At 48.7% G+C, this 14,893-nt stretch overlaps 6 protein-coding genes across 6 annotated transcripts; 5 read left to right on the forward strand and 1 right to left on the reverse strand.

Annotated features, from left to right (window-relative positions):
• Positions 1-722: 722 nt before the first annotated feature.
• Positions 723-1,144, forward strand: N7509_001491 (uncharacterized protein; the record flags this gene model as incomplete). The annotated part of the gene is made up of 2 exons (XM_056626128.1): positions 723-818; positions 872-1,144. The coding sequence occupies 2 exons, from the start codon at positions 723-725 to the stop codon at positions 1,142-1,144; spliced, it is 369 nt and encodes a 122-aa protein (XP_056491923.1).
• Positions 1,145-2,178: 1,034 nt separating this feature from the next.
• Positions 2,179-3,443, forward strand: N7509_001492 (uncharacterized protein; the record flags this gene model as incomplete). The annotated part of the gene is made up of 6 exons (XM_056626129.1): positions 2,179-2,261; positions 2,310-2,453; positions 2,556-2,615; positions 2,667-2,946; positions 3,021-3,133; positions 3,311-3,443. The coding sequence occupies 6 exons, from the start codon at positions 2,179-2,181 to the stop codon at positions 3,441-3,443; spliced, it is 813 nt and encodes a 270-aa protein (XP_056491924.1).
• Positions 3,444-4,216: 773 nt separating this feature from the next.
• Positions 4,217-6,411, reverse strand: N7509_001493 (uncharacterized protein; the record flags this gene model as incomplete). Its single annotated transcript, XM_056626130.1, has 5 exons — positions 4,217-4,537; positions 4,827-5,237; positions 5,297-5,739; positions 6,012-6,227; positions 6,285-6,411. 5 exons carry the CDS (start codon positions 6,409-6,411, stop codon positions 4,217-4,219), a joined length of 1,518 nt encoding a protein of 505 aa, XP_056491925.1.
• Positions 6,412-7,181: 770 nt separating this feature from the next.
• Positions 7,182-7,911, forward strand: N7509_001494 (uncharacterized protein; the record flags this gene model as incomplete). Its single annotated transcript, XM_056626131.1, has 4 exons — positions 7,182-7,262; positions 7,322-7,480; positions 7,536-7,826; positions 7,900-7,911. The coding sequence occupies 4 exons, from the start codon at positions 7,182-7,184 to the stop codon at positions 7,909-7,911; spliced, it is 543 nt and encodes a 180-aa protein (XP_056491926.1).
• Positions 7,912-8,872: 961 nt separating this feature from the next.
• On the forward strand, positions 8,873-9,828 carry N7509_001495 (uncharacterized protein; the record flags this gene model as incomplete). The annotated part of the gene is given in 4 exon segments (XM_056626132.1): positions 8,873-8,930; positions 9,324-9,418; positions 9,430-9,571; positions 9,608-9,828. 4 exon segments carry the CDS (start codon positions 8,873-8,875, stop codon positions 9,826-9,828), a joined length of 516 nt encoding a protein of 171 aa, XP_056491927.1.
• Positions 9,829-12,841: 3,013 nt separating this feature from the next.
• N7509_001496 (tRNA-ribosyltransferase family protein) lies at positions 12,842-14,532 on the forward strand (the record flags this gene model as incomplete). The annotated part of the gene is made up of 8 exons (XM_056626133.1): positions 12,842-12,910; positions 13,005-13,255; positions 13,324-13,407; positions 13,482-13,802; positions 13,852-13,909; positions 13,964-14,041; positions 14,091-14,278; positions 14,343-14,532. The coding sequence occupies 8 exons, from the start codon at positions 12,842-12,844 to the stop codon at positions 14,530-14,532; spliced, it is 1,239 nt and encodes a 412-aa protein (XP_056491928.1).
• Positions 14,533-14,893: the final 361 nt, after the last annotated feature.

Below are 14,893 nucleotides of genomic sequence, written 5' to 3' on the forward strand. Positions count from 1 at the left end.
TTTCCATCTACAGAGCACATTAAATTTCTATGCTTAAAACTTTGTAAAGTCAAGTTTTTTAGACAGTTAATTTAAAATTTAGAGTAGAAAATATGACTTTAGATAAATTACTAATTTTTATATAGAGAATAGACCTCTATAAATTTACTGAAGAAACCTTGAAAGAACTAGTAGCCCCAGCCTCTGCCAATACTAGAGCACTAGCCTAGTACTAGTATCCTAGGGTACAACTGGCCTGGTAACTATTACTAGTAGTACCTGCCAGGGTACCTCTGTACTGCCAGTGAGTCAGTGCTAATTCACTGACTGTGGTGATTGGCAGCGGTCGCACCTGCATTAACTAGGTTGTTTACTTCCAATGTCACTACCATTTATCGTAACAACATCCCTAAAATCCTCTTTGGCCTTCATAATCCCCACTTGCTACTCTGAGTAGCAAAAAATCTGCACTGAGGTAAGCAGATACTCAACCTAGCTTCGACCAACTTTCGAAGAACACTGGTCTCCAGAACGAGCGAGACCTTCTTCTTTCTGAGAATTCGGCACTGCAGATCGAGCTGCAGACCGTGCGAGGTCCCTCCCAAAACATCCTGGCCGAGGCTACCAACAAGACTAATACGCACAACTTGACTTCGACCGACCTTTTCGAACCGGCTTGGTCTCGATGAAATCAGCAACAAGTTTGGCCCCACAGTGCCTATGATCCAGACACACCGTTTTCTATGCCCGCGCTGGTCATGACCAGGACTGTGGAGGACATGTCCGTTGGAACAATCCTCGAAAATGCCGCCAGTCATTTTTCGCACGGCTACGTGCCAGTATGTCATCTTAACGCTTTCCTTATTTCATGATCTAACAAATTATTGTATAGACCTCTCCGGAAGCCCTCGGTGATCAGCTTGTTCAGTCACAGAGTTACTCTACACAGACCTCGCTCAGCGGCACTCCAGGTACAAAGATGCTGGCAACTATTGTTGGCACTGGCATGGACCTTTTGCTCACCACACACTTTGAAAGAGCTGTCTATTTGACGCCTCGGGATTTGAAGGATACCTCCTGGTATCGTCTGCAGCATATCGTTAAGCGTGAACGGGAACACGACGAGGACGTAATGTCCGATGAGCAACTTGAACCGCCGGCCTAGACTGTTCTCAAGGGTTCAACTCTCGTTGTACTCTCGTTGTGAAAGCCGACCAGCATCCCAATATTATCCGCCTATTTGCTTGCCCGTTGATCCTTGTCTGGCTCCCCGGCTGTCCCCAACCCATTGCCTTGATATCAAATTTATCGATAGAATGGTCGCCGGTGATAGATCAGCGCGTCTCTCGAAAGTATTTCGCCCGAGCTTCATGCTGTTGGGGGTCTCGCCCTTGCCGGTGGAATAGCGCGGTTAGATGCACGTCGTAGCAGCGCCCTGCCGCATAGGACAGTCAGTAAAGGAAAATTGTTGTCGTGGTCAGGATAACCAAATTAAGCAATGAGGCATCACTAAGGGTCGCTGTAACTTTGGGGCGGAGCTGGCACTAGACGAAGTGCATGGGTCAAGGCGACTCGAATTGCGCGAGAAAATGATCCGAAAAAAGGAGAGAGGGTGCGTGTGTGTGTGTCTGTCGACTCTCAACTTATAACTCCCAATGTGCCGTGTGAGCAGCTCTTTTTAGTGGTCGTGATGGTGCCTATAGCGGCTGTTGTGATGGGCTTCTCGGGTCCCATGAATCCTTCCGCGCACCTGGGCATGTAAAAATGGGCGAGTCGAAGGAGCGGCATAGATGATGACATGGCCAAGAATAGAGCAGCCATCGAGTTACTCACACAGTTCGATCACGGGTGCTCCTGGTGCAAAGACGCCGGCAACTCGTATTTGACAATGGCGCGGAATCGGATGGGCTCATACCTAGAATCAGAATCAGCAAGCTTGCTCTAATGATGGCAAGAATATGGAAAAGTTCTAGTACATGCGTGAGCTTGAGATTAGCCACCTGTCGATCTTGCTTAATACAGGAGTCACTAAGAAGAGTGTGACTGTGCTGGTAATAGTATGAACATATGCCTATTGTTAGTCAGCATGTCTTCATGTCTGCACTCTCTCTTACACAATACACTTCATTGCAATTCCCCCTTTCTCCGCTCTTCTTGATTCATACCCCCCTCAATTTGCCTCCAGAAAAGCTGAACATCATGCTTCTAGTTGGTGGACATTTTGACACCCTCATTATTGGCGACATCCCCGGTAATGTCATCCAGCATCAACACTATCGTATGTCATCTTGTCAAGATGTTCCCTTTTGCATAATCTAACAGATTGATAGATTGACCGACCGTGCTCAGAAGCACACGGTGGATAGCTCAAAGTCCCGCCGTAAACGGGCCAAACGGAATTTCCAGGGGACATTTCTGCTCGCGAAGTGCACCGTCCACCAGCGTCTCGCTGCCGCACGTCACCGTGGCCCTGCGTGCGTCTGTCAAGGAGACTTCTGACCTCTGCCCGGTGTGATCATTCACTGTTCATGCAATAGATAATCCTATGGTTGTTTTACTTACACTTACACACTTAGTTCGACCCCCTCGCCGACGACCGATTTCCGGGTTTTTCTTGGCAACATCAAAGCGCCGACGTATGTCATCTCATCAAAGCTTCTGTGTTACATGATCTAGCAAAGTAATAGATCCACCCGCTTCTCGTACCGACGGACTCTACCCCTGCTCCCTTCTCTATGCCCACCTCACCAGCTCGCACACCTGGCACGGGATCAGAAGCCCATGCCTCTTCTAGGTACTATCGTTGGATTGAAGTCCGAAATGGGAGTGCAGAATGCAGGCTCAGATTGGAATTATGATTCGGTTCTAATGGAACGGACTCGATTACCGGCAACGAGCAAAACCTGGTTTCGACCGACCTTTTCGAACTCGAGAACAAATGGGTTAAGATTCCAAGGGACAAAATCGGTGACGAATACATGGATGCACCGGAGTGGAATATCAACACTGGACTTATGTTGATATCTTTGCTTCTCCAATAGGGGTTAACGTTCTCACCGCTGGCGACGCCTTTTGCGTTAGAAGGAATCACCTTGTACGATGGAAACCCGGGTCCTCCCATCGGCAAGGAATGCAATCTCGTGCTTTCATGTCGGTGAGTACTAGCTTTTCATCGGGCCCTGTACGATAACATACCCATCCGATCAATGTGCCTTGCATTTTCACACCCTGGAAAGGTGGGAAGTCGGGCTAGCTTGACGATGACAAAGTAATGCCGGTGATCCTTTGCCACAGCCAATTCCTGACCGTAGTGGCATGACAACTGCCACAGTTTGACAACGGTGCGATGCATCAACAATTATCTCTGCACCGATAAAGCTTTGGCTTCCGTTTTCCGCAATCGGTCCAACTTCGCCTTGACCTACGTGGATCTCCACTCGTTCGGAGAAGTCGACATGTCCTAGGAACATTATTGAGGAGATCTCCATGTACCCGACTTGCTATTTTCTGGAACCAGCGATATTGAAATCGTTTCTGAGTTTGAAAAATTACATGTTTGTTGCTTTGGGATAGTTACCTCTTGACACCCACAGACATACTTGTATCTAGTCGTGTATCCGCTTCCTCTTGTTTATCCTCTTTATGCTTAGTATTTCAGTCGAATGTTACCACCTTTTGATCTCGCTTTTCATCGAATCTAGGCTCTTCGATGACCTCCGATACGTCAGTGGGCGAGGTGGGCTGGGGTGGGGCGAGAAAAAGAAACAGAGACGGTAGGCAGGGCAGCCAGTGTAGGATCGTGAGGCGTGACTGAGCCAGACATTTATGCGGAAGAGGCAGGTGTAATAGTTCTTACAGAAAGCACCATGGTTGGTATGTGGCTTTGGGTCACGAATGGAGATATCTCTGTGATTATTTCGGTAGCTCAGACTCTCGTACTATTTGACATTTAATACCCCACTAGCGACATTGATCTGCGAGCTGCCTGACTACCAGCTCAAGGACCCTCCAGAATTCGGCGGCATTGCGAGCCTCGTGCAACGCGATACATGGTATCTGGCCGGGGCAAGGAGCTTCTTTCCCACTTGTATTCTCGTCTGAACAGCATTCCGGAGCCGTTCTCGCCCGGGCGTGTGGCGGAACAAATCCCCCTATTCTCCAGGTCCGAAAAAACAATGGCCGCTGGCACCCTACCCTCAATCCAAATCAGGATCATCACACGGTCACACACATGAAGTCAGATCGTTTTTCCAGGTTCAGCACGAGCCTTTTTCTCCTTGATCAAGAGCTTGTGACGTACTTTGTAGCTTACTGTCGATTTGGTCTCAAAGATGTAGTCGGCTATCTTCGGGTAGTCGGCTAAGTTGCAGCCCACCTTTGCAAACCCATTCCATATTTTCTCAAGTTCACGATACGAGATGGTCTTGATCGTCTTGTCCACAGGCTCAAAGTAGTGGTCTTTACCATCGCACTGACACCTAATTCGAGGTATCAGGAACCGAGGGGGGTGAGTGGATTGTCCACCTTGGAGTTTCATAGGGCTTTTCACGTCCGCATGCTATTTTCTCGTTGTCGACACCTGAGCCTTTACATCGTATGAGAACGGTTTGAGCACAGTTCTTTAGGTCCTTGCCTACTCGAAACATGTGAGCAAAGCGGTGTTCTTTGGGCTGAACAGGGCTCAAGGATCGACATCTTTGACAGCCGCCTCTCCCACAACCAAAGTCGCTATTAGCTAGCCCATATTCAAGGACCTCGGTCACACAGCGATGTGGAGATTCCACAGGGACAAATGCAAAAGCATTATCCAGAGCAGGCTGGTTACATCCATTGCACTTGAATCGTACCACTTGCCCAGGTTCCGCTGGAATAAATTTATCTTTCTTGCTTTGTGATTGAGGCTGCATCATCTTTCGAACGTAAGATATTGCGACCGATGAAGCAAGAAACCCAGCAGGAATTTGTTTGATGTGAGGATCGGGGCTTCTGTGAAGAAGGGAAAATACCAACTCGAGTGACTCACGGCTGTTCAATGGCTGACCTTGAATCTTGAGGCCGTCTTGAAGCGCAAGCCATGTCCGGAGTGCAGCTGGTATGCTATCAAAATCGAAGGCATCAGAGCTTACATAGTCATCGCTATGTTGGCTGTCTTCCATGATGATTTCGGGATCGAAAGGAGATAATATATCTTCTTTCAAAGATTGAAATGACTCAGCGAGAGCGTGTAAGCTTTCCTCCCTTGCATTGATGCGGAGTGTCTAAGAATTCATCAGCTTTATTGGGTCAAGTCCAGGTATAGGTGATGGGTGCTACATACCTGTTCCTCGACTGATAATGGCCCGGTACGATGTGTCTGCATGGGAACTGGTGGTTCAGAGAGACTGCGTTCCAGATCAAGGAGCGCATTTTTTGCACTCTGGTTGCAAGATGCCTTGAGCTCCCATCGCTTGAACTTCGCTGGGAATGCTACCTTGAATGCATTGAGTGCTGCCAGGAGGTTCTCTTTCTTTGCCAAATCTTGGTCCGTGGTCAGTTGAATATCAGCTTTCGAACGATGGCGATCGCCAAGAAGGTGAGGCTTGATGTTGATCCGCTGGCTCAGCCCAGCAAGTTGGACCGCCATGGATATCATGAGCTGCTGAGGCTTTCTGTAAGCGTCATCAAAAGACGGACCGGATTTCTTCAGCCGACTAGACCGAAAAAAGAACGACGGATGGTAGGCATGGATAACAAACCGCTTGAGGATTGACTCCGAATCGTCTAACTCAAGCCAGAGTCGGACAGGCTTAAACTTTCCCCATAAGGGAAATTGCACCAGATGAGAGGCTTGTTGGACGGCTTTGAAGACATCCTCCCGAAACAAATTTCGACCACAGCAGACATATTTCCTCGGAGCTTCCGAATGAAATCTTTGTGGATGTGTCGTATGTCTTCCGTGTAGAAGTGAAGGCAATCATCGGTTCGGTCTCGGCGAGAAATCTCATCAAACATGAAACAATGTTTGGATGATAGACCAACCAAGTTCAGCTCACTAATCGTCGCGTTGGTAGGGTCATCGGTGACGATGCTTTGCGCATCTGCGACATGAAAGGTGGGATTGAGAAGGTGTAGGGCGAGAGGGGACTTGATATCGCCACTTGGCTGAACAAACTGAGGCAAGCGTTGGACGCCTAGCTGCTCCCAGGCCGCGAGATCTCGCTGAGCCATCTCGGCAAAGTCGGGGGCAAAGTCCCACTCAGTTGGTGTCCCTGACAATGGTTTAGTATTTTTATGGGCGGGGTGAGTGAAAAACTGAAAAGACTTACGGGTCTCGAGTGAAGTTTGGAAGGCTTCCAACAATAGGAGATATTTGTCGGCGGCCTTGCGTTCTTCGGCGGTCGGGATTTCCATGACGCACTGCCCGAACAGGGGGAATTCTGTGGCAGGCTCCATGGCGTTTGCTGTGAGACACTGTCAGGATGCTGGTGATAAGTCGAGATAACGAAGTGAGGCCGAGAGGGAGGTGTAGGGAAACAGAAAAGGTGAAACAACAGGGAAGAAGTACGATGGGGGATTGGTAAAAACAAGTGAGAGATGCGGTGTTTCAGAATGGGTGAGATGACAAGAAGTGGGAAGTGGGAAGGGGGAGGGGCAAGAATTGAGTAGAGGGGGGTGAGGATAGGCAGTGGTGAGAGTAATGGCTGGTAAGACCAAGTAGAAGAGTGCTATTCACCAAGAACATCTCTAGTCAAATGTATGAAGAATTCTTGTTACAGCGCTACATGGCCCCAATCAGCCCGGTGTTTCTAGAAATAACCAGGATGAGAGATGCCGACATTCTGCTACTTGGTATCCTACTCATGCTTGCATCTAGTACCCTGAACTGTCAGGATCAGGGAATTTGGAAGGATAGGATAGCTTCACTGATGGCGTCGCGGAGCCTCATATTATAGAGTAGCCATGGAGGGAGCCAATGGCAACGCAGGATCAGAAAACGGCCAGCTGTGGCCAATCAACATCGAGGATCGGACAAATGACAGCCTGGCCAGCAGACCAATTAGCATCGAGGGAAGGAGCGATCTCCCACGACTATAGTCTATAGACCTTGTTGACATTCACTGTCGTGCGCGCTTGCGCGCTCTCTTTCTCTCTTCGTCTCTTCTTCTCCTCTCCTCTCTCACTTTCTCACACATACACAGCAACCGCCCGCCCGCTTGCCCATCATGGGCAAGAACAAGAAGAAGAATAAGGGCAATGCTGGCCCTAACAGCAGCAGCAACAGCAACAACAACAACAACAACCAGGTAAGCAGTCACTCCTATGCCCTCTCTTGTTCGGTTCCAAACTTATATCTGTTATCCAGGCACTTGGTGGCTCTGGTGCCCGCGCTGGTCTCGGTCAAGACGGTGGCCTTGACCAGCACCTGGGAGGACTCAGTTTTGTCCTTCCAGGTGGGACGACTCTGAACATTGATAGTGGTGCGAATGTTGGCGCCATTTTACTTGGCAACGCCGGTGTGCCCGTATGTCATCTCATCAAAGCATTCTTTGTTGCATGATCTAACAAACAATTGATAGAACCGTGTTCAGAAGCCCGCGGGAGGCAGATCGAAGGCTAAGGCCCGTCGTGATCGGCAGAAGAGAACCGAACAACGCCATGCCGAAGCTGCCCGCTTGGCGCTCCCAGCGCCAAGTGCTCCATCCGCCAGTGCCTCGGTGCCATCAACCACCGTCCCCGCGCCCGTCCGCGCGCCCGTCCCCGCGCTCGTCGCGCTCGTTTCTGTGGCTGAGGTTGTGCCGGTTCCCGCCTCCGCGGTCGTTCGTCGTGCGCCGTCCCCGCCTGGCCCCGCTGCGTTGGTGCCGCCCCCCGTGAGTTACTACCTATCCTTGATACCACGAATGATTCGATTCAATGGGCATTCGCTTACACATACACGCTTAGTCCGACCCCTAAGGGAGGATGACGATGAAGGTGACGACGATGACGATGACGACGATGACGATGATGATAATGTTTTTTTTTGTATATATTAATATTCAATCCATACGGATTTTCCGTCCCATGACACTCCTCAGCTTCTCCCCTACGTTTAGTTACGATCGTAGTTCAGTCGTTCCACTTGTAATTCCCGAACATGTAGGCCACGGCTTGAACCTTTTATTATGCTCTCGCCATCGCCATAGTATCAACTTGTCAATCAAGCGGCCGTCGAGGCAAAGTATAGCTTTTCTCGGTACTACTTCGTTTACGTTCCATCCGTCCCATGAGCCACCACAATAACGGGAGCTTCATCGAGTATCCGGGACAGGATCATCTGGATGTCCATTATCAAGCAGAAGCCCAGAAACAGCATACACCCTTCGGGCTCAGCGGGGAAGACTCTTGGCCTTTGGTACGGGTGCGGTGCTAGCTATTGGCATCTGGTTCTGTTTTGGTGCTATGAGATCCTGGGGGTGCTCAACCTCACCGGAAACAAGGAAAAAAGTGATCAAACAGGTGCCAGCATTGGCATGATATGGAACATGCGTGATACCGAATGGTACGTATGGCACATGAGGTATAGCAAGCAAATTACTTTGTCATTCATGATTGTTGGGTAGATCTCGCCAGTCAGGTCAAGCTCCTTTATGGGTAATCAGGTAGTTCCAATGGATCTCAGATAGGGGTCGGTGACCGGACCGGATGGGATAAGATGCAAATTCACGGTTTTTCAATACTCTCAGACCTTATCATGCTCCAAAATAAGTTAGAAAATCGAACAATGATCTGGCGCTACTGCTCGGACCTGCTTGGATTTGCGTTGAGTAATCGTCCTCTATAAGGGAAGATCTCGCCTTGAAGCACCTCGGGGCATTGATACAGTGATTTTCCAGTTACGGCCTCGAAATTTCGCATATACATCGCAAGGTTCAGCATGAACCAAAGACGATCTCCTCGTCGTCTGGCGATCCAGCCTCCGATCTCTTTGGCCGGTGCGCGGAGCTCGTTCGAAACCCCAAGCCTTACTCCCGGATAGCAAAGCCATTGCATAGAAGCGGTGTATAAGAATAAGATCCTGCCTTAGTTTATAGGTACCCAAGTATTAATAATACTAATACTGTACGTAATACGGATCTGGGTGCGAAGGCAGCTACGCCCGTAGCCACCCTCGCACCTGCACTGCGTAACTACTTGCGTGGCTGCCCATTCTGTGGCAGTTTCCCACTTCTTTCCTTCTTTTTTTTTCTCCGAGTCTCTTCTCTCCCGTTTTCTTCCCATTCAACTAACCAGGCCAACTTATTCAACCTCTTCAAATACCTTGAATCCAATCATTTGAGTTTCCCTATAAGAAATTTCCCATTTGTATAATCATAAACGGCTCAAAGAATCACTCGAGCTCACTCATCAGGGTTTCGAGACGGCCTATGGCGCAATTTCAAGCGATGTGGAGTACCTGACCATCGTGCAAAGCTCCAACCATGTCTCCGCCAGTATGTGACAGCGAAGTTTGTGGACCTCTTTGCCAAGCAGGATGCAGTCGGTGGAAGGCTGATCGTTGTGATCAACGGTTTCGATGGTCTCAGCAGTCACGAAGTCTCTCTTCTCAAATTGCTCGAAGGCCACACTCACAAGTGTGATTCCTTTCAATTTGAAGACCATCCTGGTTAAGATGAGTCCCAAACTTGGCGATTCTCCGAGGCAAACACTGAGCATGCTTGCAAGATCATTCGAGGAGATATCAATCTTATCGATGGTCAGGAAGGTGTCCATGAGCTGGAATCTGGCAGTGGATCTGGCATTGTCCGTGAGGAGGAGCTGGACTTTTTGACCGCCCTTTACGTTCGCATGATTCGGCACATCTGTGAGGACAGGATACAGCTTGGTGTGTGATTCAAGCGCCTGCAGAAAATAACTTGAAGGCGGAACATTAACCCTTCTACGTGAACCTTGGGCAAATGGTCCTGCGATGGCAAATGTGGCAGGGGGGACTGCGAACTCAAGTTCCCGACAAAGTTCGACTTCAACGCTCACTTCTACCACGCCAAAGAGAACGCTCTCGAATGCCGACGGGCCTGCGGAAAGGCCTTCACAAAGCCCTGCAGCCGGGACAGGCACGAAAAGGGAACTCGCAAGAAACGCCCGGGTTTCGGGAGAGAAGAATCAAAAGCGTGCGCGCAAGCGCCCGTATAGATACCAGTATGTCGAACCTCTGATGGTGACCGTCTTGATTACAACGAGGTCATTGCAATTCCCGCACTGGCACAGAACATGCCTACCATAGTCACCGATGAGGCAGTGCTGACTGCCAATGGGCTGCCCGCAGATGCGGTTCATCGCGGAGAGCGTGTTTGCAGGTGGTCGGGTTGCGCAAAACGTCGGAAAGTCTATTCGGGCGCGTCTCGGCTTCGCTTTCACTATAAGGGAAAGCATCAGTATGAATACACAAAGCATACTGTGGGGAAGGCTTCTCCATATATTGAAAAACAGCATGAGAATGGTCTCCAGTACCTTGCCTTTTCGGCACAGGGTATCACTGATGTGGTAAAGTCGTGGCCCGAAAGCTGTTGACACGGCTTTCTCTTCTTTCTTCTAGGATGGGGATGCGGCGAACTCAAAGCAGGGAAAGAGTGGGCTTTGGGAACTCACGGGTATGAATTTCTGATGCTCTAAATGGTCAATAATGTCTCTAGATCCCAACTCCTATTGTAGTATATTATGAAATGATAAAACAATGCAATAAATTTGAAAGCATAAACCATTTCCTGGCTAGGACCCAATTTTAAGTAGGGCCGAGGTTGACATTGCGGGACTAAAGGACACGGACCTTAAGAGTCTTGTTGGGTATGTTCAACATTGCGATGGATTGACGGCCTTGGATCAAATTGCTTGAGAGTCTACAAGGTGCCACCCAGGCAATCTGTACAAACACTCCGAGAGGGACAAAGTGATGCCGCCAACCTCAGTCAAGTCTGAAGTCTCTACGCGCTAAAAACTCCGATGCCGGAGGATATCCTTTTTTTGTTAAGCTGGCCACTTTTTGGTTCTTTGTCCTCGAGTACTGCCGGAGGATAAAACATAATGATCTCGTTGGCACACCGGGCGATGCTAGCTTTACTCAAGTTGTGGCTGATCGTGAGGAGTACAGAAATCAGCCTTCCCACGGTAACCCGGATTGAAGTAGTAATGTCTTGGGGAAAAACATGAATTTATGGAGTGAATCCATTCAAAGCTAACCCGGCGAGATTTCTGGGCCAACATGTTGGCAACTAGTGTTGACATTGGAGTGCCAGTGGCTGTAGGGCTTGGAAACCCAGAACTGATGTGGAATATGGAATTGGATGGGGAAAATGCTTCGAGAACCGCCCCCCCCCCCCTCTACGCACACTTCTAAACCAGGTGGTAGCCTTCAAGTTGGCTGAATACTGAATTACGGGATGGATCATGATGATATTCAAGTTAATCCATGGATGCCAGTGGTTGAGTGGCTGAGCACTGGGATGTACTAGTACTTCACGGGATGATATATTATGTATAGCACTAACTGGGCCGCTGTGCTAAATATACATATAACCTCAAGTTTAATTATGCTCTTGTGGTACTTTTAAATCACTGAGCCATAGAAGATACTTTCTTGGCTTGATACGTGATATTGTATGTAGTGGGAAACACTTGTCTTGAGAAGATGTTAAATCTGTTGGTAATACTGCCCAGGTGGCCTCGATACTAAGGTTTCTCCACTTCGTCGACATGCCAACCTTGAAAATCTTCAATATTTCTAATTCATACCTGTATTACGTTCTATAAACTATTATTTTGCGTTTCCATGCTCTTTATTACTTCTGTTTCATTCAGTTTATATACCTTGCCTCCGATAAAATAAGATTTTAGCGAAACGTGACTTAGTTATACCCCCCCTTCGCGCATATCAGATGTATCAAAGTAAAAGAAGTGGATCTAGCCAACCAATCAGTATTACTCGAATTTCAAAATGCTGATCAGTTCCTCGATTGATACACTGCATCATAGTAATTGAATGAGCAAATTACCAATTAGAAATAACAAGCCGGTCAAAGCCATTTTACCTCTGTTGGACCGCTTTCATGAATATCTTAATATTATATCATTCTTATATCCAATATAATAGATATTAAGGTACTAATGAAGCTTCTATGAGTCAGGAAACTTCTCTCCTCATAAAATCATGAATATATTGAAGTTATTATCCCCTTCGATGCTTTGACCACTGTTTTCATCGGTTTCTTTTGGCAATTTTCAGTCTTGAACACACCATCTTCAACATCTAGCGAGCCCTTATAGCTCAGTGGTAGAGCGTTGCACTTGTAATGCAAAGGTCCGTCGTTCAATCCGGCGTGGGGGCATCACGAGCGCTTAATTTTTTTTCTGCAGATCGAGGAACTTGTTCCCGGAGGTTAGATATCAAGCACGGATGGGGCGGGAAATGTGGGGGTCCGATTGGCTCAACCGGTGGGAGTGGGGTAATTAGTCCGCATTCACGTGATTGGGCAGCTCCCAATCATTTTTGAATTCTCCCAACTTGAACTTGACCCTTCTTGCAGAACAAGTCTTGATAATGATTATTTCAGGAGAGATTTCTTGTTCTATCGGGCTTGTAGATATGCAAAAATTATATCTACGCATATGAACGAATAGATGTGGTTTATCATCCGTAATTGCTTTTAACGACCCGACCGGTCGCATTCAGGCACTCAGGCACCCAGGCACCAAGCCATGCTTATCTTATCGCAAATCACCACCACACTGGGGCAAGTTTCAATGAATCGGACTTTGGACCTTGGCGAACTCCATGCAATCCGCTTCGCTGCGACCTCGTGGGTTCAAGTTCCTTGACTTTTTGACTCCCTTGTCAACTCGACTTATCTCTATGTCGGCCGACCCACAGCTCAAAGCGATGCCCTCCGCATTGACTTTGCATCATCACGCGAAATGCTCGGTACGCCATGCGATGCCTAACAGCAATGCCCCTCTTCTTTGCGGTCTAAGGCCATGACTGACCCGATCATTTTATTTATATTACTCTTGAATAGACCACCAAAGCTCGCGCATCTACTCTCGATCTACCTCATGGCTCGGTGCCTTTACCTATCTTCATGCCGGTCGCGACACAAGCCTCTCTCAAGGGTCTCACATATGACCAACTACGCGATACCGGCTGCATGCTTTGCCTTAATAATACCTACCACCTTGGCCTGAAACCAGGCCAGGAGGTTCTCGATGCCGTAGGTGGAGCGCATAAATTACAAGGATGGGATCGCAATCTCTTGACAGACAGTGGAGGGTGAGATCACAGCTATTTTCATTTCGCGATAGCACAACCAACAAACTGACAATGCCTGCGATACATAGCTTCCAGATGGTCTCCCTTTTGAAGCTCGCCACGGTCACCGAGGAGGGCGTGCGATTCCTCAGTCCGCACGATGGTTCACCAATGTATGACAACCCGCATCACCCGCAATTACACCTATAACCCACCCCAATCGAAATAATATACTGACTGGCGCTAGGCTCCTCACTCCAGAACACTCAATCTCCCTCCAAAACTCCATCGGCTCTGATATCATCATGCAATTGGACGACGTGATCGCGACAACGTCCCCAGACCATGCCCGCATTAAGGAAGCGATGGAACGTTCAGTGCGGTGGTTGGATCGGTGTATTGATGCGCATAAAAACCCCGAGACCCAGAATCTCTTTTGTATTATCCAAGGTGGTCTGGATCTCGAACTTCGTAAACAATGCTGCGCGGAGATGGTCGCCCGAGATACCCCCGGAATTGCCATTGGAGGGTTGTCAGGTGGTGAGGCCAAGGAAGAATTCTGCAAAGTGTATGTTGCCCACCCCACCCCATCGGTTCCTGCTGCTAACATCTCGAAGGGTGGACACCTGCACTGGCCTTCTTCCAGAACACAAGCCCAGATATGTTATGGGTGTGGTACGTTGGCCCTCATTCAAAGCAATTACGATTGGACCTGACCCCAAGCTTTAGGGATATCCCGAAGATATAGTTGTTGCGGTGGCCCTTGGTGCGGATATGTTTGATTGTGTATGGCCGACTCGGACAGCCGTGAGTTCTCATTTGCCCGAATTTTACCCAATGTTCTAACCCAAGCCAGCGCTTTGGAAATGCCATTGTGTCCGCCGGAACGATTAACCTGCGGAACAGTTCATATGCCAATGATTTTAGCCCGATTGAAGAGGGCTGTACATGCAAATGCTGCCGGCCCACAGATCAAGGCGGCCTTGGACTCACCAAGGCATATATGCATCACGTCACCGCGAAGGAAACTGTTGGCGCTCACCTGTGAGATTGCCCACTACTACTGGCCGCATCGGCTACAAATGACAAATGCTAACTACATTTGCAGCCTGACGGTTCATAATGTTCACTACATGTTGACTTTGATGGGGGCCGCCCGGCAAGCTATCATCGAAGACCGATACCCTGCCTTCATTCGCAAATTCTTCTCCGATATTTACGAGGGCGATAAAACGAAGTATCCTGAATGGGCCGTGGGCGCTCTTCGAGGTGTTGGAATGGACTTGCTTGAAGATTAGTCTCGAGACAGCATTCTGGAAGACGATGTGATTTTACGGGAGCTTCACCCCCGATTTCCATAGTCCTCGTTCCAGGGAAGGACAACTACGCTATTTCCAACGCCCTATGATGATCTCGATACCAAATGGCTATTGATCTCAGCCACACGTCTTATCAGCCGTGGTTGAGGGGGGCTCATCTATCTTGGTCGAGCTTCACCGAAATTTGTTCGATTGATTCTGGTGGCGGGTTACTGGCAACCGGCGTTGGCTGTCTCTAGCATAAATTGACCGATGCTGGCCCGGATTACGCGGCCCCGCCCTCTATCCACCTGCACGGCACCTGGCAACGAGTGGGATCATCTATCCACTGGTTTTCATA

This window comes from Penicillium cosmopolitanum, assembly GCF_028827165.1.
Source record: "Penicillium cosmopolitanum strain IBT 29677 chromosome Unknown utg000004l:1.0-4361866.0:1.0-4365735.0, whole genome shotgun sequence".
Lineage (NCBI taxonomy): Eukaryota > Fungi > Ascomycota > Eurotiomycetes > Eurotiales > Aspergillaceae > Penicillium > Penicillium cosmopolitanum.